At 39.8% G+C, this 25,285-nt stretch overlaps 1 protein-coding gene across 1 annotated transcript in view; it reads right to left on the bottom strand.

Annotated features, from left to right (window-relative positions):
* Positions 1-4,075: 4,075 nt before the first annotated feature.
* Positions 4,076-25,285, bottom strand: part of dpy (dumpy) — a 307,368-nt gene continuing 286,158 nt past the window's right edge. Inside the window, exons 72-83 of the mRNA XM_067768302.1 lie at positions 24,281-24,595; positions 23,861-24,211; positions 23,197-23,799; positions 22,805-23,131; positions 21,615-22,709; positions 15,769-16,371; positions 15,136-15,336; positions 14,869-15,063; positions 13,797-14,798; positions 10,472-13,696; positions 9,961-10,389; positions 4,076-8,311 (exon numbers count right to left, since the gene is read on the bottom strand). Coding sequence (XP_067624403.1) covers positions 8,070-8,311; positions 9,961-10,389; positions 10,472-13,696; positions 13,797-14,798; positions 14,869-15,063; positions 15,136-15,336; positions 15,769-16,371; positions 21,615-22,709; positions 22,805-23,131; positions 23,197-23,799; positions 23,861-24,211; positions 24,281-24,595 — 8,588 coding nt within the window. The 3' untranslated portion in view covers positions 4,076-8,069. The remainder of the gene's footprint in view (positions 8,312-9,960; positions 10,390-10,471; positions 13,697-13,796; positions 14,799-14,868; positions 15,064-15,135; positions 15,337-15,768; positions 16,372-21,614; positions 22,710-22,804; positions 23,132-23,196; positions 23,800-23,860; positions 24,212-24,280; positions 24,596-25,285) is intronic.

The raw sequence follows: 25,285 nt of genomic DNA, 5'->3' as shown, positions 1-25,285 counted from the left end.
TCGTTTTTATATTGAATTTTGATAGGTATCTGTATAACAAATTGCTAATGTTCCGCGAAGAAATCGGTACCAATTTTCGAAAGAAAATTGATAACGCACCGATAAAATTTTGGTAACACTTCGACAACAAATCGATAACTTTAAAATAACATATCTATTCATTTTCGATAAACAACTCACAACTTTTCGATAGTTGATCGATAACTTTTCATTAACATATCGTTAGCTATGTGATAAATATCAAATGGATAACCTTTCGATAGAAAATCAGTAACACGACGAACAAATTGATAGCACTCAAACAGTAACAAATCAATAGCTTTTTGATAAAATATAGATAGCTTTTCAATAACAAAGCGATAACTCGTCGATGGAAACCCCTTTTTATCTATAGCAGGTTATTAACACTTCGATTACAAATCTATAACTGGTAACCTGTACTGCGTCGAAACATAATACTATACGAAATTATAAAAAACAAATACACCTACAATCTATATTCCTCAAATAGCATACCACTTCCAAAGACTACGCTTACGCTTACATTTATTTTCCGGTTACAATATGTATTCCCCCATTGAGTGGAGATGCTTGCATACCAAAAAGAGACTTAGCAAGCTTATACTCAGAGCGGCAGCTTATGTGGGTTTAAACTTCATCAAAAACTGATCTACATAAATTACACGAGTCCTTTTCGCATTCTTATTAGCATAAGCTGCATGCAAGGCGAATCCATACCAGGTGGTGGCAAAGCAAATTAAACCAAGTCGCCGTACTGAAGAATGTCAAGTCAAAAGAAAATTTTCTTCTATTTCGATTAAATGACATATTAAAGTACAAGGCGGTGTATGGAAAATGATCAAGAAGAAGCAATCAGATGTTGGGATAACAACACCTGGTACTGAATTCGCCTTGGCTGGATGTTTGTTGGAAGCATTATGACAAGTGTCAATATTCGTATATCAAAGTTTTTTTTTGCAATCTCGTCTCATTGCATTGTTTCTTGGATACATCTCTTACAGCTACTTATTGTTATTTCTTTCATTATTGTTTACTTTTTGTGTGATACATTTGCTTTGCACTCGCTCCCATTTACTTCTCATTTGTCTCAGCCATTTTCATTCATTCTAAATATCAAATTTAGAGCACCCAATCTACATAACATTATCATAATAGTCTTCTTATCTTTTGCTCTCTTTGGAACATTTCTCCATACAAACTTATGATGACGGCTTCTTATCAAGATCGTATAATTTTGGTTTTATGAACTGTGGCTCCTTTTGACGCGATCTTTCGTTTGCTTTAGTTATTGTTTGGTATTTCAAAAGTCAATAATTTATTTATAGTTCGTTATCTGGGTTTGAGAAATTTGTCAGTTATCGCCTCTTCTTTTTCTGACTTTTTCCATTTCCATTTATATCGCTCTCTCTAGCCACCTTTTACGGCGTCTCACTATTGAGGTAATGACAATGGCCACATAAATTTTAAATAGGCACATATATTTAACTAAAGAGTTTATCTCTAGGTAGGGGTGCTGTCTTTGTTTATAAGTATATCTAAGTACTTCATAATGAATAAAATTGATCTGTGTATTTACTTGATAATGATCGATTTATGTCATATAATACCACTTGTACGAAGGGATGCTTAAATTTATGAAGGGTGATTTTTTGGGCGAACTTATTTGGGATTTGCTATACATCCAAGCGACAGAATTAAGTTTCAGTGGCCGATTATATAAATAAAACAATTCTCTCTTATAAGCTCCTAAGTTTAATGCCTCCATCAATCTGTTGATGGCCTCTTGTTAAAGGTAGGTAGGGGCTTACTGGGTTGGCCTCGGCTAGCAGGGAAAGCTAAAACTGCGATCATCTGTCATAGCACACTAAAAATTAAAACAACATTTAAATGAAAGTGTCAGAACCGCAATCAGGTATAATAACGGGTAGGAGAGAAGAGGTTTTACTCAATCAGCTACGAAATTCTCCACCCATGTCTTGGGCAGGATAGCTGCCAAAACTTAGATTTATAGATAACTTTTCCAACCCAATTTTCAACCTCAGCTACCCGTGGTGATTCCTGTTTCTTTAGCAGACGAGGAGAACCCAAATTTCCCATGGGTGGACGTGATTGGATGACGTAGAACGTTCAGCTTCCTGCCAATCGAAAAAAAGACATTTTTTTAACATAATAATCAGATTCGGTCACATATAGCACAACCGTTTGACGAGTTGCTAACTTCCTTCGCCGAGTCATGCCCAGCGAATCGCATTTCCAACCATTGCAGAAGACACGTGCTCTAGCTTCATTTTGATCCTGAGCAGACTTTACCTTTACGCCAAATGAAGAATTACCCTTGCTCAGAAGTGCCACTTTGGTTTGCTCTCGATAACAAGAATGAAGATGAGATGATACTTGGAGTATACGAGAGAAAAGTTTTTGGGGAAATTTGTGGTCCTTCCCGTTATGCCAATGACGTCATGATATTAGTCCAAAAAATTAAAGCCCAATCCAAGTCTTCGCTGGCTAGTGATGTTATAACAATGGTAGATCGGTGAACGAAGAAGCACTGCGCCGTTAATCCGTTTAAAAGCTGGTGATGCTGTTGAACCGGTAGATGGTTTATCGTAAATGGTGAATTTTCATATTGCAAAAAGAGTTTAGAAATATTTTTGAAGCTATCAACAGTGCTCTCTGACATGGTTAAATATTCTAAGATTTTTCTTGACAGCAAGCTGTCATGGAACTGCTTCGATGATCTCTCTATTTCTCTATACCTATCCCTATAATTTTCCTTGTAATTGTAAATCTTCTATCAGGGAGGACCCCTTCTCTCTTACGGTCATGCTTTCGCTCACAATTTTCTATCCTCTCAACCCTTACATTTACATCAACTTTCAACTTACCCTTTACCTCTACCTCTTACCTGTTTCAAACGAACAATATTCGCCGCAGAAGCGAATCATCTCAAATCGTGCGAAGCAAAATTTTAACTTCGAAAGTTATATAATTTCGTTAGCATTTACTTTATTTTGTTTAATTTGTTTCCATCGTTCTTAGCATTAACGAAAACGATAAAAAACTTAAAAATTATTATTTGCATTCGAATTAGCGTATAATTATACTCAGTTGAGCAGAGCTCACACTCACTTTGATTGGATAACGGTTGGTTGTACAGGTATAAAGGAATCGAGATAGATATAGACTTCCATATATTGGCTGTATAATGTGGTGGGTGGTTCCGATTTTCTTATATAAAGTTCTACTATGGTGAATAACACTAAACCTTTGGTATGATAATGTGGCAGGAATATAGGGAACTATTTCACAGAAGAGTCTAGTCAAATTGGCTTTTTAGCCTTTTTAACAGCATGTTCAATATGGCGGCTCATAGGGCCAGCTATCTTCAGCGGGTGGTAGAAAAGATTACAGAATGAGACCACAATAATCAATTAAAAATCAGCTGATCGGTTCTATTTGTAATTTTGACGTCTATGCAGAAAGTTATCACACTTGTCTTATCCATATTGCCGAAAGGGGTGAGAAACGTAACAGCATATCCACCACATGTATTTGAGACGAGGAGCGTTAATACAACATCAACAGCAACAAAAGCGAGGAGCGTAACACATTCCACTGAGATCTCAGGTCACGCATTTAATCATTTTTCAGAGGACAAATTAGTACACTTAAGTATTAGTCATGATAAAACGTTTAAGAAGTTTATCGCGGTAAGGGGCTTGCCTATCGGATGAAATGCATGGAAGCTTTTTACTTGCATTAAGTTTGTCAGTTCCACTTTGTTGCTGATCGGATACTACAGTTTGGGTGCATGTAGTAGTAATAACTAGGGGTGTGAATATTTGTGATGCTACTGAGAGCAGTCTGAAAGCTATAGCAACCGATCTTCTGCTCGATTTTTTGGCGTTCAACAAGAAATTCGAAATGTTTTCATTATCAATTGCCGTCAAAAAACACCCAGAAAATCGATTCGTGTAAATTAGCTTTAACGACTAGGGGTGTGCATACTAAAAGTAGCATAACAATAAATATTTCTTAGTATTGAAAACCAACATTTAATTATTTTTGTTTTAAATTCATATTTATTTTTAATATTATTTTACATTAAGCATTACAATATTAATAAGTTTAATTTTAAATATTTGCTCTGTTTTTAATATAATTCGTTTCATTAAAATTAAAATTTAACTATTGTTTTTAACAATTTACATACAAACATTATTATTGTCAATTATTCTTATGAACTTTTTTTTATTAATTTTTTAAATTAAATAAGAGTTATTCTGCTGCCAGTGCAAAAAGTTTTTGTGCTCTATTGGGTGTGCGGCAAAATATTGCCATTTTTTTATTGTTATAAACAGTGTAAAGAAAAATAAAAAGCTTTAGTAATATACATAAATATGTATTTAAAATTATATGGCGTTTGAAATAATTTTTTTTTGCTGGAATTTGTAATTACGTTTAATTTTTATCAAGTTTTTGTTTTTAGTAAAAAATATTTCTTTTTTTGTATAATCAGTTTTTTTGCTTATTGCTAAAACTAACTTTTGCAACTATGTTTAAATTGGATTTTTTGCCTGGCAATGGCGTAGTGAACGAAAAAAAATTATATCAACAAAAAAAAAAATCTATACAATGCGAAAATACTAAATGCTATTTACAGTTTTTTTAAACTTAAAATTAATAAACTTTCATCTGCTGTCATTGCTCGCTAGAATTTTAAATATTTTATTTTATGTTTTATTTTGTGTCTTTTCGGTGTGTGTGTGTTTTTGTTTTTTGTGTGTCTTTATTTATAAAATTTTATTTTTATTTATTTTATTTTATTTCATTTAAATTTTTATTTAGTTGAAGTAAACATTTGACTTAAATTAGTGACTATACATTTCGTTTTTTCTTTTGTATGTTTCGTTTTTAATTTAGTCTTTATTCCTACATTTTTTTTAGCATTACATAGTCATTTTTGAGTTAAGTTTATAGTTTTATATTTAATTAGGCAAACAAGCTACAGCAAACACCCGCTTCATGCAACAATGTGCATGCACCGCAAAAAACTTACAGCTAAAAATTTCGCTGCGCAGCTGTTAGTGTTTTGCGGGGCATAAAAAGTGCTGCCGAATTGAGGGTTTTACCGACTTGCTCGCGTAATAATTTTTAATAGTAAATTTTAATAATAATTTTAGTTAATTTTTAGTAGTAAGTAATTTAATTTATAAATAATTCGTATTTTTTTTTATAATTACTTTTCATATTTTTGCTCAACACTGCTTACGCATTACGCAATCACAACAAGCATACAATGTTATTTAAATTATTAAAAAAAATATTTTAAATATAATAAACAGAGAAAAGAATAACCTACAACAATTAATAAGGAACACAAAATAATATTTAAACATAAAAAAAAATATTTATTAAATAACGCATTTGGCTAACACGCTTTTCAATAAGTTTTTTTTTTGTTCAATTCATGTTATGCATTAAATTAATTAGTATTCGCGTATTAAAAAAATTATTAAACTATGTTAGCAAATCCTCCATTAGTCGTTTTTGGGTAGGTTGGAGGTAAAGTAAAAAATACATATTTTATTATTTTTTTTTTTATATTAAATAGAACAACTCTTCGGCAGCTATGATGTATTTTTTTTGCTTTGCAGAATATGCATGGTTGCAAATTGAGCAGTTCTTCGAATCGAAAGTGTTCTTGCTTTAGCTGTATTGAGCGGGATATTTTGATCTTCTTTTTTGTTCATCATATCCTTAACACTTGCTAAGTTCTCTTAAAATTTGCCTTCAAAGAGAGGATTTTTACGCCTGCTTAGTTGCCAAGCACTATCAATTGATTAGTGGCAATCTCAGGGCTCTAATTTTTCCACAAAAAAGTCAGTGTTGTCAAAAGAAAACTTGCTTTTACTACTTAATTATAATGGCTCATATGTGGTAACACGATGAACAAGTTTGATTGATGTGAGCTCTTTTTTTGGGCCATGTAGACTGTTCTACTAATAGGCGCCCAACATCGGGCGCGTATGATGTCTAGAGCTTCTCCAAAATCTATCAGGTTACTAAATTTTTTTTTTAAACTTATTTAGAGCTTCTCTATATTTCTACTACATCATTCCCGCGTTTTTCTTGTTTTCATAGACTTTGAGTTATTGTTATTTAAACTTGCTCCGTTCTTCGGTCTCTTTGACTTTCTTTCAATTTCGGAAACACTTCTCACATACCTTTTCTCGCCGCTGCTATTGTTTTTCTGAGTTTTACTTTCTTTTATGTTACTTTTGCACTCTCTCAAATGTTGTTCCATCTTTTTTCAGCAGTTTGTTCTATCTTTCTTACCCCTTTGTGCACTCTCTTCTCCTCTATTGCGCACTGCTCATCCGCTTTTGCGTTGTGGAGTATTTTTCATTGCATGGCTCAGGTTATCTCACGTTACACAAAGTTGTTTTTTTTTATTTACTTATCCTCTCTTTCCCGGCAGTTTATGGGTTTCTTTACACAAAATTGTAGGAAAAGTATATTTTACATAAAGTATATACCTATAGATTTAACGCTATTTATTTAATTTTTGTATATATTGCTTTATTCTATATAATACAATTGCGTTTCGTGAGAGATTTAGAGTTGGAAGTTATCCCACCACCAATATAGTTTTGGAAGACGAGGCTAGTATTTTTTTCGTGTATTGTATATTCATATGGACGCTCATTTATGTTTCGACTAATGAAGAAGTTGTATGGTTAGATGAGAATTTTTCGTAGCTTTCATAACTCCTGCGTGGGTCTTTATTCTCTTCCCTCTTTTCTGTCCTTTTCTCCTTTTTCTTAAACTAGCTTTTTTTAAATGCCGTTCTTATTTCATTTGTTTTATATATGTTTTTCTTTAAACATACGCAGTGTTATAGCTTTGGCAGTTGTTCATAGTTATTTTTTAGTTATACATGGTTTTTTTTAGTTTTTTTTAACTATTTTTGTATTTTAGTTCCGTAACTAGTATAAAAAAAAAAATAAAAAAATAGAATTATAAAAAAAAAATGTACAAAAAAATTTAAATTATTAACTCATTATTTTCTTTTAGCATTTATAACATTTTCGCATATTTCGTTCATGCAGAAAAGTTCAAAAAAAGCTACTTGAAATTCTCATATTAGTTATATATATAAGTGAGTAAAAAGAGATACTATGCAACCAAACGTGAGAGCGAAATGCTTGCATGTGAAAGAAGAGAATAGAGAGTTATAAATGTAAAATATAAAGGAAAAAAATTTGTCTCTCTACATACCATGACATTCCTAGAAGCCAGGGCTATTCAAAACTGAAAGTGCACCTGTATTAGTGAGAGTGCAATCGTCGCGAAGATCGTGCGGGTGAATTGATTTTTCATTTAGTCGCTTACTAGCAAGCAACGAGATAACAACAAGCATATGTATCGCCATAATTTTTCATACATATTTTGATACCGATCAGCCAATATCCATCGCCGATGTTGCTGTGCCAAGTGCCAAGCGACGACTAACTCAATTTACGACGACAGAGCGAATCATATGCGTGTGAATTGAGAGGGCACAATTGCGCGTAGCTTAGGCTAGCAGTATGTAATAGCTACGTGTTCGTAGCCAGTAAGTTCAGGTAGTTATGTAGCTATTATATCCTAATAGTCTAAGCTACGCGTTCTAGGAAGGTCATGTAGAGAGAGATAAATCTTTTTTCCTTTATGTTTTATATTTATAACTCTCTATTCTCTTCTTTCATACGCAAGTACTTCGCTCTCACGTTAATTTAGTTTTATACTCTCTTTTTTTCTTAATTTATTTTCCTAGCTATACTCTCGTTTTGCTTTTGTTTTTCTTTGCACGCTTTTTAAGCAAACATTTTTTTTCACAATTTTGTGCAAATCATTTCACTCATTGTAATTCTCAACAACTTTTTGCACGCGCATTTTAACAATTCATTTTTTTTCTAATAGTTTCTACTTCTCAATTACTTCGGCTTTTATTAATTTCTTAACTAAACTATATCTCTATATCTAGTGTTGTTATTTTATTGTTGTTATGATAAATAATCGGGTGTTGGCTCTTGCACAGCTTCGGGATGTGCAAAGAGCGGATTAGGAAACTCTGGCGGATGTGGCAGCGGCGCTATTGTTTTCGGTCTACGACGATATGCCATTAACCAACAGGACACAGCTACGGCAACTGCGACTAACGCTAGTAGCGCGGTTATCACCAGCGCTATAATTAGACCCACCATAGAGACGCAAATATCCTCCACACGCTGTGCAGCAGGTTTGACTGTAAGGAAAGAGAGAAAAAGAAAAATTAATAAATCAAACAACTTTATTTATTTTCTTTTAAGGTCCGTTGAATATTAAAAGGATCGTTCACTTTTGGTAGGCTAAAATTTGCCAAATTTCCGCTTCTCCCTTCCGGAAACATATATTCCCATTGTGAATCCTTTAATTCCACCATCTTATTTATTTGAACGACAAATAGATCTACAACTGATCCCTCGCCTCATGACATGTTTTGGGAATAATTGCCCGGTTGAAACTTATTCGTTGTTTCAATAGCGTAGTCATTACATAAACTTATTTACTTACTGAATTGGCGCTTAACCGTTTAAACGGTTATGGTCGTCCAACCAGGAGCGCCAGTCGCTCCTTCTCTCTGCCAACCGGCGCCAATTCGTTACACCAAGGGATTTTAAATCGTTTTCCACCTAGTCCTTTCAGCGCAGTGGGGGCCACCCTCTACCTGTGCTTCCATAGGCGGGTTTCGATCGAAACACTTTCTTGGCCGGAGCGTCATCTTTTATTCGCTTACCCAGCGGAGTCGCTGTGTTTTAATTCGCTGGACTATGTTGATATCTGCGTAGAGCTCGTACAGCTCATCGTTAAATCTTCTTCGATACTCTCCATCGGAAACGTGTAGAAGTCCATAAACTATGTAGTGCATATTAGTTTGCTATGCTTTTATCTATTTCTTACTTTCCTTTACCCACCATCTTTTACCAGCTTCTTTGGAACAGTCTGATTATTGACAAAATCCTAGTGCTGTTTCCTGGAACTGTCCTATCCTTCAGAAGTCTGGCAGGTATTTATTTAGCTCGAACTTTCGTTTGTGCTCGCTGCATGACTACAGAAGACAATTTGGAATGCTGACCAGCAAATACTTTTAGTATAGTTGAGTATAGCTGCAGTTATCTTTTTGCCATGATATGATCAGTCTTCACTGCAGATTAACCTACTACGATCTAAGCCTTCCTCCATTGAAGATAGTCAAAATCTGACGCAGGTAAGATCTTAGACACTAAGGCTGTTAGATATAAAGCAAACTGCCGCATGGAAATTTAGTTTATAGATTGCCCGCATGTTGGCCGAAGTTCAGAGTGTAATATAGCTTTGAATAAAAACTTTTCTAGCATGGCATCGCTTAGCTAGGAGGAACAATATATTAATAAACGAAAAGGTGTTGAATGGACGGAAAGTGGACAGATGTTGACTATAATTACTCGCTTACTCTTTTACTCTTACTTACAATAGCTGCATATTCATTGGCAGATTTAGCGAAAAAAGATGATTCTAGATAACTAAGCAGAGGCGGAGTTCTGAAAGCAAATTTACAGATGATATAAATGGGATGATAACCAGTTAAATGAGAGTAAACTCTCCAGACAGTCATTGGTTAGATTCTCAAATCGAATTGACAACCTAACCGTAATCCTAACAGCTGCATGTTCCTAGTAGAATCCTTTACTGCTCCATTATGGCCCTTTAACAATATCCTGCTAGTGCCTCACCCGAAACTTAATTCGCAGAAAATGTTCAGACATCTGCGGAACCGTTTGAATTATTGGGAGAGAATATTAACTGAATTGAGAATTGTGCAACCCACCAAATTTTTCGATTCCCCCATACTACGGCATCCTTATTTATACTTACTATTCGCATCATTGATGCCTGGACCGCTACGTTTCTCGAATGTCAGTATGGCATTCGATGATATCGTAATCTCCTCTCTCAATTGACCTTCCACGCCAGTGTTCGTCGCAACTGCTGTGGTATCGGTAGAATTGTCAGCAATCGCACGACGTCTTCTACGTCCGAAGGCATTATAGCCACGACAGTTAACCGGTTGACATTTACCAAAGCAGACACGTATATTACATTGGAAGCGTATATTGTCGCTTGAAGGGAATTTGAACGCGTTAAAGTTGGCCATCAAACTATTCGTATCTGGATTATATTCCCATTCGCCAAAGATGGAAGCATCTGTGGCGCAACCATTTTCATCGGTGACAATATACTCATTCTCCACATTATCCTCCATGGTTTTGGCAATACAAGAACGTGCGAAGCCGCCATAGATGGCTGTAAGAAAGATAGAGCGAAAATGAAATAAAATATATGTATTAATTCTGCGCAGAGCAGGAAGCAAATCAAATATACTCACTTGCTGGTTCGACGTCCACTTGCAATTTGAGATTGTCACCAATCTCCGCTGAGTTGATCTCCTCTCCTTCGTGTGTTATGATGCGCATTTGACAGATCGGTGGTGGACCGGTGTTAGCGATTGTGCCCGCTGTTGTCAACATCGACACATTGAATCCCAACGTAACATTCTTCTCACCTGTCTGGTAGACACATTTGATATTGTAAGCTTGCGCTTTGTATGTTACTAATTTTGGATGTTTCTGTATGACCAATACGAAGCTGGCAATATCCTTCACAGCTTGCATGCCGCAACTACCAAAGTGTACGCGGAATATTTCTGTGCGTGGCACAGTTTCACCAGCCAAATTTACAACACGACGACATTCTTCATCTTTACTGTGTCCCTTTACATAGAGCACACCATTGAAACCGGGCTCTGTGATATGAATTTCCACTTGTACGCCATCAGCCAAACAGCTGACTAACATATCAGGACGTGGAAAGTCTGTACGGAAGTTGGTGTGATTACAGATGAGTTCGGGGTTGCCAGTATAACCAGTGATGCATTGACATTGCGCGCGATGATTGATCGTATTACAGAATGCATTAACGCCACAAACCTTTTGTAGGCACGCATCTTCGCAGATCTTAGTACGTGTGTTGCAGTAGCGATTGTCGGCGCAGTCTTCATTCGTTTCACAGCCTGTAGGATTTTCGGGTATACATTCGCCCGCGGGTGTTAAACGATAGCCATGATCTATTGGGCATATACAACGTCCACGTTCATCGACAACCATACCACGTTCTAGCGCGCATACGCAACGCCCATTTTCATCAATCTTGAAACCTTGTTCCGGACGGCAGGGTGCGCAGTATTCGTAAATATCTAAAGCAGTACCTGGCGGGCAGACACATTGACCATCGATATCACGCACAAAACCTTTCTCGATTACACAAAGTGAACGCTTATCACATTGCACGGCCGCATTGCCGGTATAGCCTTCTAGGCATTCGCAGATCATTGTACGCACAGGCACGGTGTCTAAAACGTGACAGCCTGCATTCACACCACACGGTTGCGTCGCATTGCATGGATTGACGCATTCGCCACGTATGCATGCTGTTTGACTTGGGCAATCGCCATCGTAACGACATATGGGTATTTCACGTAGTGGCTCGCAGCCATTGCGGCGAGCAATAGTACCTGGTGGGCAACCGCATTCGGGTCGATGATTGTAGACTTTGCAGATTTCGTCGTAAGCACAGAGCGCAGTAGTTTCGCATGGATTATCACATTTACCATTCACACAAGCCTTATCCGAGGGGCATTCGTCGTCGGCGCGACAGCCGAGAGGCGTACAACCGATACGTGCATTTCCACGATAGCCAGGCACACACTCACAAATAGCGCGATGATCTACGGCCAAACACTGAGCATTCGTGCCACATTGTTCGCTATGACAGGCGGGAACACACAGCTGATTTCGGCATCCGTGCGTCATTGGACAATCAGCATTGATGGCGCATTCTACTTTTGAGCATTCGAATTCTGGATTTCCTTCGTAACCTTGGCGACAGGTGCAGACAGGTTTGTGATCTTTGATGCGGCATTCGGCGTTCACGCCACAATTACATGGATTGCGACAAACACCATTTACGCAGGACTTGTCTGTAGCGCAGTCGGAGTCAGCTATGCAGCCGCCGACATCAGAAACTGTCTTTGTGGGTTTACAAGTACCGCTACCGCTGCTTATGTAACCATCAGGGCAGATGCAGATCATGGTGCGCACAGGTGAAGTTGGCGTGACTTCGCATTGTGCTGGTCGATTGCAAGGCTCGAGCGTCAGACAAGGATCGACGCATTCATCGTTGATGCAAGCTAAACGTGCAGGGCAGTCGGTATCTACGCGGCAAACAGGTTGTGGTTCGGGACGACAGTCGACGTATGGGTTTCCTAAGAAACCAGTGGTACACCGACATACAGCCAAGTGATTTTGTGCGCGACATTCAGCGCGTGGTGCGCACGTGTTATGGTATATACATGGGTTCACACATTGTTCATTTTGACACATCTTGTCCGTGGGACAGTCATTGTTCGTTAGACATCCAATTACACGACAACGTTCATAAGCATTACCACGATAACCGCTCTTGCAGCGGCACATAGCGCGATTCGATTGCACATAGCATTCAGCGTTAGCACCACATGGATCATTGACCAAACAGGGGTTAATACAGTTACCATTGATGCAAGCCTTACCAGAGTCGCATTCGCTATCAACACGACAACCGATAGTGCGGCAGATTGAATACGGGTTACCTTCGAAACCGTCTTGACATGAGCAGGTCGCGCGATGATTTTGCACCTGACAAATGGCGCTGGTGCCACAGTTGCATGGATTGCGACATTGACGATTGATACAAGCCTCTTGATCGGGACAATCGGCATCGGTACTGCAGCCCGGTGGGCTCTGTAAAACAATTGGTTTACACTCACCCCGTGCATCAGGCACATACGTTTCAGGACATTCACAAACCATAGTACGCACTGGAACACTATCCAAAACACTGCATTGAGCTGAGCTGGCACAAGGTGAAAGTATGACGCAAGGGTTTTGACACTTATTATCGATGCAAGCCAAGCGGCTAGGACAGTCGCCATCATCGCGACAAACAGGCTCTACGATGCGACGTTCACAATACGCGTATGGATTTCCAAGGGGCATAGTTTCTGGACAACGACAAACAGCGCGATGTTGTAGAGCTTGACAAAGAGCATTTTGTGCACAAGGACTTTCTTGACAAGGATTGATACATTGATTACGTACACACGCTTGGTTGGTGGCGCAATCATAATCCGAATGACATTCGACACGTACACAACGTTGGAATGGATCACCCTCAAGGCCAGCAGGGCAGCGGCAGGTAGCGCGATGATTTCGTCCAAAGCATTCGGCATTCAGAGCACATGGATCGTTAATCAAGCAAGGATTAACACATTCACGATTTATACATTGTTGATCCGAAGCGCATTCGTCATCTGATTGACATCCAATTTGTACGCAGCCAAATTGAGCATTACCCGAGAAGCCAGATTGACAATAGCAGACGGGATGATGATTACGTACAATACAGTCGGCGTTAGGACCGCAATTACATGGATTGACGCAATGCTCGTTGACACAAGACTCGCTGAGCGTGCAATCGGAATCAGATTTGCAGCCTATTGTAGAGACATCTTGTGCTATGAGAGAGAGGGAGACAAAAAGTTAAAAATAAGTATTCGCGTTGTGCAAAAATGAAGCATAAAAGTGCATAAGCTTTGCGCTTCAAACTATACTTACGTGGTACACAATTAATGCGTGCATCTCCGGTGTAACCTGGTGGACAGCGGCACACTGCTTCTCTGTGTTGTACATGACAATAGGCGCCACGTCCGCAGGGATCTTCAACACATGGATTTATACAACGTTCATTTTTGCAACTCTTATCATTTGGACAGTCATCATCCTTTGTACATTCAGCAGTTGGCGTCTTCGGTTGCTCGTGCACAATTAGACGACATTCGATGCGTGGATTACCTTCATAACCGCGGGCGCATGTACATTCCGCATAGTGATCGCGTGAGCGACATTGCGCATTAGCGCCACAACGTTCGAGGCGACAAGCGTCAATGCAAACGCCGCGTTGACAAATTTCTATATTCGCGCATTCATCGTTGCTCTGACAACCGCTTACGACTTCATGTTTGATGGGCACACAATTGCCGGAATTGTCGGTAATGGTATCGCTTGGGCATTTACAAATCATTGTACGCAGCGGTAATGTATCCAAAACATGGCAGCTTTGTTGTGGTGTGCAAACATGTGGTGTAGCACAGGGATTAGCGCAACGCTGTTCAATACAAGCCAGTTGCGAAGGACAATCAGCATCTTGAGTGCATTCCGGTTGCACTTTTGTAGGTGGTTCACGTGGCAAATCGCATTGCACAAATGGATTGCCTATATAACCTGGACGACATTCGCACTGTGGTTGATGTTGCCTTCCAGTGCATATAGCATTTAAGGAACATGTGTCTTCGTCGCAAACGGGACGGCAAACTCGGTTGAGACGATCACAAGCTTCATGCGGCGCGCAATCTTCATTATATTGACAATGTCCAGTGATGCAGGAAACAAATGGATTGCCCTGTGTACCTGCAGGACATATGCAAACGGCTTGATGATTTTGTGGTGCACACTGAGCACCAGTGCCGCAACGCACATCACCGTAGTTGCATGGATTAACACAATTCTCGCTAATGCAGGCTTTGTCGTATGGACAATCGGCATTGATCTTACATTCCGCTGTGTGAATAGAGAAGAAGGCATCGATTTTAATAAACCACTAAAAAGGCATGTGCAATTTGTTACTTACGTTTGTAGCACTGCACTTGTGGATCACCACCCCAACCTGCGGGACAAGAGCATATTGGACGAGAATTCTGTACCCGACATTCTGCATTACCAGCGCATGGATTAGCTTCAGCGCATGGATCTTGACAGCGTTGATTGAGGCAAGCTGTTGTTGGCGAGCATTCTGAATCATGCGTGCAGCCAGCGGTAACTGGGGCTGTTGGTGGGAAATTATGATAACAGTACACAATTAGGTATACTAGTGGCGCTTTGCTTTCATCATACTTACGTGGTTGGTAACAGTTGATAAATGGATCACCTTGTGTACCCTGTGGACAACTGCAGACAGCGCGATGTCGCTGCGCCAAACATTCAGCGGTGCGTGCGCATGGTGAGCCATCTACGCAAGGATTAACGCATGCGCCATTACGGCAGGATTCAGTATCTTGGCATTCGTTATTGGACTGACAGCCACGATCACGTGCTGGCTCTGCTGAAACAGAATAGAATTAGTACGAATGCTTCCAAAAGAGAGGTTGTTGGTTTGCAATTTAGGTGGAGGGGTAAATAACAGTTTTTTTTGCGTGTAGCTGTACATGGAATATGTGAAATGAAAATGCAATGTTGCCATATTTCGCCATTAACACACAAAACTGATAAATATTTACAATGTCATAAAGAAAAAAACAATAAAATATATAATATAGATGGAGTAAAGAAAAAATTGTATAGCTGCAATTTGCAACGCCAATATAAAAGCTATAAATATTTACAAATATATATAGAAAAAAATTTAATATATACATAAAAATTCTAAAAAGTAAAGCAAATACTACGCTGAAATGAAAAATAGACTCAAGAAAAATGCATGCATTTAAAAATTTCAAATTAATTACGCGCAGCAACCAAAGCACCAACTTACCTTTACGACAGCCAACATCGGCATCACCTACATAGCCCGGCTCACATTGACAGATCATGGTGCGCAGCGGCAGTGTATCCACAACCGAACATAACGCGTTTGCGCCACACGGCTGCGTTACCGTGCAGGGATTTTTACATTCACCGCCAAAACATGCCAGCTTACTGGTACAATCTGCATCCATGGTACATTGCGGCGCTACTTTAGGTTCTTCAAGTATGCAGATAACCAACGGATTGCCACTATAACCTGGTGGGCAACGACATTGTGCACGATGATTGTCGACGCGACATTGTGCGCCCACACCACAGTTGCATGGATCTTCGCAGCGTTCATTCTTGCAGGCCAAATTGAATGAGCATTCATCGTCGCGTGTACATTCGGGACGTTCGCAACGTACCAATGGATTACCGCGATAACCGTCAGGACAATGACAACGCGCTTTGTGATTATAGTCGGCGTGGCAAATTGCATTCGTACCGCATTGAGTGTACGGACATGGGTCAGTACATTGTTTATTGATGCAAGCCTCAGCAGCGGGACATTCTTCGTCAGAGCGACAACCGATGAGGTGACAGGAGCTAAAAGCATTGCCGGTGTATTCTGTGAAAAGAAATGATAGAAAAGAGTGGGAATTGGTTTAAGTACGTTATTAAAATTTTTTATTAAATAAAATTTGTTTAGATTCGCAAAGATCTTAGGTTCTCCTAAGCGATAAATAAAAAAGCGTGTGCCTTTAAAATTAGGATTGCAGCCGAACGTGATGTTGATTCGTCGTTAACGACTGCACGTTGGAGAGCAAAAATATTTGTGGAGCGAGCCTAGCTTACTTGAGTCATGCCTTGGCCTACCTATTTATAAACTTTAAAACAGTGCTCTGTAAAACTGAAACTCTGTGACTGTGTTAGTAAGAGTATTATGCTCGTGGTGATAGTGCTTTAGTCGTTGATCAATGATCAATGAATCAAGATGAGTGCACGCATTGTTTGCTAACATACAATAAATATTTTGTAAATATGCATTGAAAATATTATTTTATTACGTGTGTGTACCAAAGAAACAAAATAAAATAAAATGCTAACATTAAAAAGCCTAAAATAAGGTGCTTGAGCTTTTGATTGCAAAATTTCTTATATTGAAATGTGTAAATAAACAAGTAAGAAAGTCTAAGTTCGGGTGAAACCGAACATTATATACCCAGCTGTACACTTGAAATGCTGTTGTTATTTGTTTTGTGTGCTTAATAGTGTTACAATATGGTTCTATTCTGAACTAAGAGTTATGGCTCCCTAAACATAGAAAATGGCTTAGTCATAAAAGCGGCGGTGCCACGCCCATTTTTTAAATTTGACGTTTTTCCTATTTATTGTTATACATCCACTTGGGAAATGAAATACCACTGATATAAAGCTGTTTTTCGCAAAGATATTGCTTATTTTATTCGTCCACGGTCCTTTTAAAAATCTTTTATATAAAAGTGGGCGTGGTCCTTAACCGATTTCGTCAATTTTTCTTCAAAGCATTCCCTAAAGTAAAGGCAACATCTCTGCCGAATTTTGTTACGATAGGTTTAACGATTTCTGATTTATGATTAATAATATTTGTAAAATTGAGTTTATCACAAGTGGGTGGTGCCGCGCCCATTTAAACTTTTTTTTTTAATTTTTTATCAAGAGTCTCAATATCAGTCCACACGTCAAATTGCAACATTCTAGGTGTATTATTTATTAAATAATCAGGTTGTTTGCGTGTTCCAAAATGTTATCCTAATATATAAAAAACACATGTCACAACATTTTTAGGCGCGATTGACTCCTAAACTACTGAACCGACTTTGAATTTGTTTTGCACCCCGTGTGTAGTCTGATCTAACTTGAGAGATAGGATAGGTTATATCTCAGTTTATATTCGCAATATTATATTATTGCAAATTTTTTTATTTGTTTATACGTAATAATAAAATGTTAACGCGACTTAGAGGTACTATGACATTTTTTTAATTCAGGAGAGTCTTTAGTTGTGTAGGGGGTAATTTTCATACCCCTGGGTGACTAGGGTCTCGAGATATAGGGCCAGTGAATGCCTAGACAGTGTTTGTACAATATGGATGTCAAATGAAAGCTGTAGATGAGTGCTTTAGTACAGAGTAATATATTATCCAGAGACGTACTGGGACTGGGATTAGGACTAGGACTGGGACTGAGACTCGGTGGGACTGGGACTGAGACTCGGAGTGGGACTGGGACTGGGACTGGAATAAAATACATACCACCCCCTGGGACAGGCAATAAGGGATGCAGATGAATGAGAAGAAATTGAGAGAAGAGAAAAGAGAGAAGGAGATTGAGAAAGAGATAGAATGAGACGAAGATGGAGATAGATGAAGCGAAAAAGATGGAGGGAGGAGTGAATAAAAGGATTAGGAAAAGGTGAAGAGGGGGGAGGGCAGAGTCAGACGGAAAGAGCTTATTAAAATGTATGCAGATAGGCCAAATTTAGGGCAGGACAACGTCTGCCGGGTCTTCTAATATATATAAAAAGTGGGAGTGGTTATCATCCGATTTCGCTGAATGATTTGAATGCCAATCTATTCTGGGTCCAGATAAGCTCGTGTACCAAATTTGGTGACGATATCTCAATCTTTACTCAAGTTATCGTGTTAACAGACAGAGGGACGGACGGCCATGGCTCAATAAAATTTTTTTCCGATAGTGATGATTTTGATATATGGAAGTCTGTATCTATATCGATTCCTTTATACATGTACAACCAACCGTTATCCAATCAAAGTTATAATACCCTGTGTACAAGTACAGCTGGGTATAAAAATAGCCTCCTCGCATGCTGCGGTTCCGCTTGTTTAGCAACGACTAATGGCTTAAGCAGATACAATACGTCAATTACTTGGCGGACAAGGAAGAAAATGACAGCAAAATAGCGTACGTTGTGACGGTGACGGGTTGTATCTGTTGAGTTCATAACGCATTCAGTAAGCGAAATAGCAAAGCAATCGAATCTGTCCAATTGTATTATAAAATTTTGATGCTTTTTTTAGCTTCCTTCCAATCCCAAAACTTACGTTGTTAAAGGTCAAACCTCAGAAGTCAGAGCTCAAAGCTTAGCGCTCAGTGCATAAAGCTCAAAAGTGAAATAATGAAGATCAAAAGTCGAAGGTCAACTGATACTGAAAGTTCTAAACTCAAACATCAAAGCTCAAAGATCAAAACTTAATGCTCATAAGCAAAGGCGTCAATTCAAATCCGGCAAAGACAGCTCAAAGGCCAAACGTCAGAGATCGAACCCCAAAGCTCAAAACAAGGTTTAAAGCTCAAGTTTCAATGCTCAAAACTATAGACTTAAACTTAACAGCTCAAAGCCAAAGCACAAAGCAAATCCTAAAGCTAGAAGTTCAAACCTTAAAGATCAAAACTCAAAAACCAAGGTTCAATGCTGAAAGCTCACAGATCAAAAGTTGCAGTTCAAAGCCCAAAATTCATGGGTCAATTTGCAATGGTTAGCCGTTAAATAACAAGACTTAAAACCCCAAAGCTTTAAACTTAATCCTCAAAGGACAAAGGACAGAGTCCGCTGGTCAAAGCTCAATGGCCACTCCTCGAAGCTTAAGTCCAAAGTCCAGGGAGTCAAGGAGCAAAGCTGAAAGTGGCTAGCTGTGTTTAATACATCGCAGCTCTATTTCTGAATTATAAGCTTGAAAATAGCTCAGCATTTCAGTGTTTGCCGTAGGCTTTAGCTCATGGGAAAAATTAGTGGTGAATTGGAAAGTTCCACCCACTACGCTTGATAATTGTTAATAAAAATTATGAATAATTCTCTATCAGTCACCTGTATTTCCCTACCACATGGACCACCAGGCGGCTTTACCTTTAACAGAGGATGCCGAGATCTTAATAAAGTGCACTAATTTGATAAATACTAAATCGCCCTTTCAAACTGTACAGGGTCACCCATAACCTAATAAACTCAGTATCTAATAAGCTCACAACATTTGCTAGCTTAGAGCTCTCTGACTAGTTATACACCTTAAGTATCGATAAATCGAGCCTAATAACCAAAAGCTCCTTTGTAAGTTTACTCCAAAGGCCTAACATTATCTCATCAAGTATCTAGTTGTAATACGACTAAGAGAATCCAACATGTGGAAACAGCTAAGCACGGACACGCGACGATTCTGGATGATATGACGAAGAGGCAATTAAACGGAATAACAACCGACCTAACATCCAAAACAGACGACATCACAGGGTTTTTGGACTTCCAGGTTCAGAACATACGATATCCTTCAAGGGAGGAATGCCGTTGTCTAGGCAGGGATATCACACTCTCGAAAATGGCAAAGGGAACTGGAGCTGGGATGTACTCAAAACAGACAGTTAAGCCAATTATTCCGACTTCCTGACGCATGCAGTGTATTCCAAGCCGAGGTCTATGCCATAGACAGACCGACCAACACCGACGTAACAATCTTTGTTGACAGCTAAGCCGCCTTAAGGGCATTAGAGTCCAACATGATAAAATCGGACATCGTGCGGAGGTGTAGAACCTCTCTGGCTTCTATAAGTCATCTTAATGTCTCCCTTTGCTGGGTCCCTGGGCACAGCGGCATTGAAGGGAATGAACTCGCGGATGAGATGGCTAGGAAAGGTTCCGACTTAGACATAAGTGAGGTGGATAGCTCCGTCCGACCGCCGCTGAGTTATCTCCTAGGGAGAACCGATGAATAGCAGAACAGGGCAACGGACTTGCTATGAACCAATAGGGTTCACTGCGAAGTCTCAAGGTTCTTTTGGCCACGCTTGGTTCTTTTGGCCAGCTTCCTTCTCAAACTCAACAAATCTGCGATGAGGGTACTTACGGGTGGCATCACAGGTCATTGTGCTATCGCATCAATGCTCCGATGGTGGCGAATACCAACAAGCTCCCTCTGCAGAAGCTGTCAGGATGAGGAGGAGAGGAGTCGATCTACCACTTTCTCTGCCGATGTCCGGCGCTCCAAAGAAGAATGCTCAGATTTCTGTGCTCACGGTTCTTTGACAGCCTGCAGAGGTTGAGAAGGTGGACGTCTCGCTTCTTCTTGGGTTCATCAGGGAAAGCAAGTGGTTCGTTGAGGACCACTTGGAGGTAATGGGGCTAAACGAATTTGCTGCCACCGTGTACTTACTGAGGGCACTCACAATGAAGAAAAATGTCTCCGAGTGGAAGTGTGGGTAATACTCACTCACGCCCTCTTAACCTAACCTAACTTAGTTGTAAAGCTTTATCTACCACAGAAAGAATACTACGAAACAAATATACGGCATAGTGAGAGCTGCGTATGGATATCCCCTCGAGAATACTACGGTCAGTTTTGAAATAAATATATGATAATGCTGATAATTAAAATCTCACGTTAAAGCTTGTTGTAACCTTTAATCAAGGCTAAAGTTCCACAGAGGAAATAGTAAGTTCATCTATTTCCCACTAAAACTTGAAAGCTCTGACAATTTTTTCAATTCATTGAACAAAAAGTACCAAAAAAAAAAGAAAAGTTGTAACTCTTACCTTCGGCTCAAGTGCCCTGCGGCAATTTTAGGCTACCAACCGAGGTTTTTAAATTAGGTTAAGTTCCAAAGATTTCGAGTAAAGCTGCTAAATTGTAAAAAGCTACAAACTAATCAATGTACGAAAAAGAGCTCAGGTAAAAGCTTTATCCTCTCAATAAAATCACAAATATTTATTCGGCAACATTTTCTTAAGTTTTGTGGAATTAGAAGCACCAACATAACCCGAAAGAAGCTAACCTGGTCAAGCGCCTAACTTCTGATCTTTCATAAGTAGGTTCCACTTACCTTCATTACAGACGCATAGTGGACGATGCAATTGCACATGACAGCGCGCATTCGTACCGCAGATATTGGACGATTCACATGGATTCCTGCAAGCTTGATTCAGGCAAGCCTTATCATTTGAACATTCCGCATCGGTGGTACATTCAGGACGTGGTACTGGTATTTCGTCCATTTGACGCAAACATTCATTAAACGGTGAACCATAATAACCAGCTGGACATATGCATACAGCCTTATGATTTATGGCATTACAAATTGCATTTACACCACAAGCATTTATGCATGGATCGCGACATTTCTGATTGATACAAGCACGATTACGTGAACAATCTTCATTGGTGACACATTCGGGATATAAACAAGTGGCTACACCATTTAAAACTTGGCAAATACCATTGCTGCGGCATGGTGATGGATTACATGGATCAACAGGTTTTGGTGGCGCATGACATTCAACGAATGGATTACCGACTAAAGGGCTAGGACAGCTACATATCGGATTATGATTGACAGTTTGACATTGAGCGCCATAACCGCATACGCCTGGACATGGATCAACGCATTTCGTATTAATGCAAGCTCTATTTTTAGGGCAATCTGAGCTCAGCGTACATTCAGGACGACAACCTTGTCCGTGAGGATTACCAAAGAAGCCAGGTAAACATTCGCAAACAGCTTCATTACGCTGCACTTTACAAATAGTATTCTGCCCACATGGTGTTGGATAGCATGGATCGCGTCGCTCCTCTACTGGTGTTTGCTGTATCACGATTGGTGAGCATTGAACAAAAGCATTGCCGCTATAACCGCTAGGACATGAACAAATCGGTATGTGATTGTGTATAGTGCAGAGCGCTTCCACACCACAAGTGCCTGGACAAGGATCAGCGCATTTATTGCGTATGCAGGCGCGATTCGATGGACATTCAGAATTGCCAATACATTCAGGGCGACAACCTTCGTAGGGATTGCCGATATAGTCGTTGATGCAAACGCAGGTATAGCTATCTGCGCGTCCACGACACTCGCTATTCGGACCGCATGGTGATGGACGGCATGGATCGCGTGGTTCTGATTTAGGTGGTGGTGGTAAAACTGAAATGAAATCAAGAAAATATATACAAGTTGTTGAGGGAGCACTGTTGTGGTTTATATAATGCAGAGTGATGTCAACTCGCTAACGCGCTTACTTTTAGGTGCCTCATAACAGGCGCGGAACGGGTCGCCAGTCATGCCTGACGCACAATGACAGTTAGGTATATGTAGGGCTACTATACAATTGGCATTTATGCCACACGAACCGGGGCAAGGGTCACGACATTTACTATTAATACAAGCTAAATTATTTGCACAATCATCGTTGCTTGAACACTCTGGACGGCAATTTGGTGGGGCGCCTATGAACTCGGCCAGACAAGTACAGCGTGCCTGATCTTGTTGCACGGTGCATTGTGCATTAGCACCGCAGGGTGATGGAATACAAGGATTTGGTACGGTCGGTGGCTCTTGACGTATTTCTAAAAAAATTAAAAATGATTAGTAACCAAAACTTTCTGGCGTTCACTTAACAACTAAATATTACCTGGCCTGCTACACACAGAATATGGATTACCGCTGTAACCGCGTACACATTCGCAGTGTGCGCGATGTTGCACCGCCTGACATTCTGCATTCAAGCCACATTGTCCTGGACAAGGATCGATGCATTTGTTATTGATGCAAGCATGTATTTGCGCACAATCCGAACTCGTATAGCACTCGAGACGACAATTTGGTGGATTTCCAAAGTAACCGGTGATGCATGAACAGATGGCGTTACCGTTGCGTTCCACACATTGTGAATTGGCACCACATGGTGATGGTTGACAAGGATTCTTGGGTAATTCAACGGTCACTGGCTCACAAGCTACAAAAGCATTACCAGTCATACGTTCAGGGCAGCGACACATTGGTATATGATTGATGACATCGCAGAGTGCGCGCTCGCCGCACGTACCCGGACAAGGATCGACGCACTTATTACGCACACAAGCACGATCACGTACGCAATCTGCATTAAGTACACACTCGGGACGACAACCGATGAATGGATCGCCATGATATTCTGGTATGCAGGAACATTGACCATTGCGGCAGACAGAATTCGCGCCGCACGGTGATGGGATGCAAAGATCGACTGGATCTTCTGTAAGAGGTTTTGTAAATTAAGCGTGAAATTTTAAACTATAAAGCGCATTCGAATTTACTTGGTGCTGGTGGCGGTGTTGGTGGTAATAAACGGCAACTGGTGAATGGATCGCCACTGTAGCCCACAGGGCAGGAACAGCTCGGCGTATGATTGATAACGTTACAAAGTGCTGCAAAACCACAAGAACCAGGGCATGGATCACGACAACGTTCATTTATGCAAGCCATATTGCTAGCGCATTCTGCATTTATAGTACACTCAGGGCGGCAGTTCGGTGGAGCGCCAATATAGTTCGCTATACAGCTGCAAGTAGCAGCACCATTGACTTCACGACACTGCGAGTAAGGGCCACATGGTGATGGTACACAAGGATTTATGACATCATCTGGCGGTGTTGGGGTACGTGGCGCTAGTGTGGAGAGGGAGTTGAAGTTAGAATAAAGGAAAACAACTCATTCCAAATCAACTATGAGCTTACGTGGTATCGGCTGACAACTGGTGAAAGCTTCACCGGTATAACCGGCTTTACATGCACACAAAGGACTATGATTATGCACATGACATTCAGCGTTTATGCCGCATGCGCCTGGGCATGGATCACGACATTTTTGATTGATACATGCCCTGTCTGAGTTGCACTCAGAGCTAACAACACATTCTGGCCGACAGAGAGGTGGAGTACCAACGTATTCTGGTAGACAGGAGCATACTGCTTGACCATTTGATTCGCGACATTGTGCACTCGCGCCACAAGGCGATGGTTTACACGGGCTGACAGGTACCGGCGTTTCGGCTATACAGAAATTTGCGAAACTTTAATATTTAAAAACTTTACTGTGCGCAAATTTGGTTAGAAGCTGAACTTAGTAGGTAAGCATATATTTATATTGAGCACAACTATTTGGAAGCATTAGTATTAAGCGAATTATATCATTAACACGTTGACGGCCAATCAGGAGCGTAATCGTTATAATATAAATGCGAGTTGACTCATAGTTGCGGTTATAGACAAGGGAAGTCGTACTATGTGCTGGAATTATTAAATTCAAACGCTTTTGGCTGTGTTTTTTGTATTGCGTCAAAATGCATCTTGGCCGTTAACGTGTTAATTTTATGTTAAAATTAATGAATGCAATGTCTTTTCTACACATGATGAAGCTTATGAAATAAATTTTAGAGCTAAGCGGATGATACGTTTCCTAAAATTTATTTAGCTGCTAAGTAGTCAGGTAAGGTTTGCTTTAAAACTTTTTTGCGAGCTTTTACTGGTTTTTAAACTGCGCTTAACCTATTGGAACTCGGCTTTCCTCGGTTGTTAAGTAGTGTGAGTAAGCTGAGTATGATTATCGATTATTATAATCAGCACAACGGGGTTTTTAAATATATTAGCCAGCGAAGAGAGGCATTATATTTGAGGCTTAGTATTTTTAGACTGGTAGTGCTGCGTTGCTTTTATTGGGGCTTTCGAGGCGTTGAGGGTTAA

Source organism: Eurosta solidaginis, chromosome 2 (genome assembly GCF_040869045.1).
Source record: "Eurosta solidaginis isolate ZX-2024a chromosome 2, ASM4086904v1, whole genome shotgun sequence".
Taxonomy (NCBI): Eukaryota; Metazoa; Arthropoda; class Insecta; order Diptera; family Tephritidae; genus Eurosta; species Eurosta solidaginis.
This window is presented reverse-complemented; position numbering and strand designations above follow the sequence as displayed.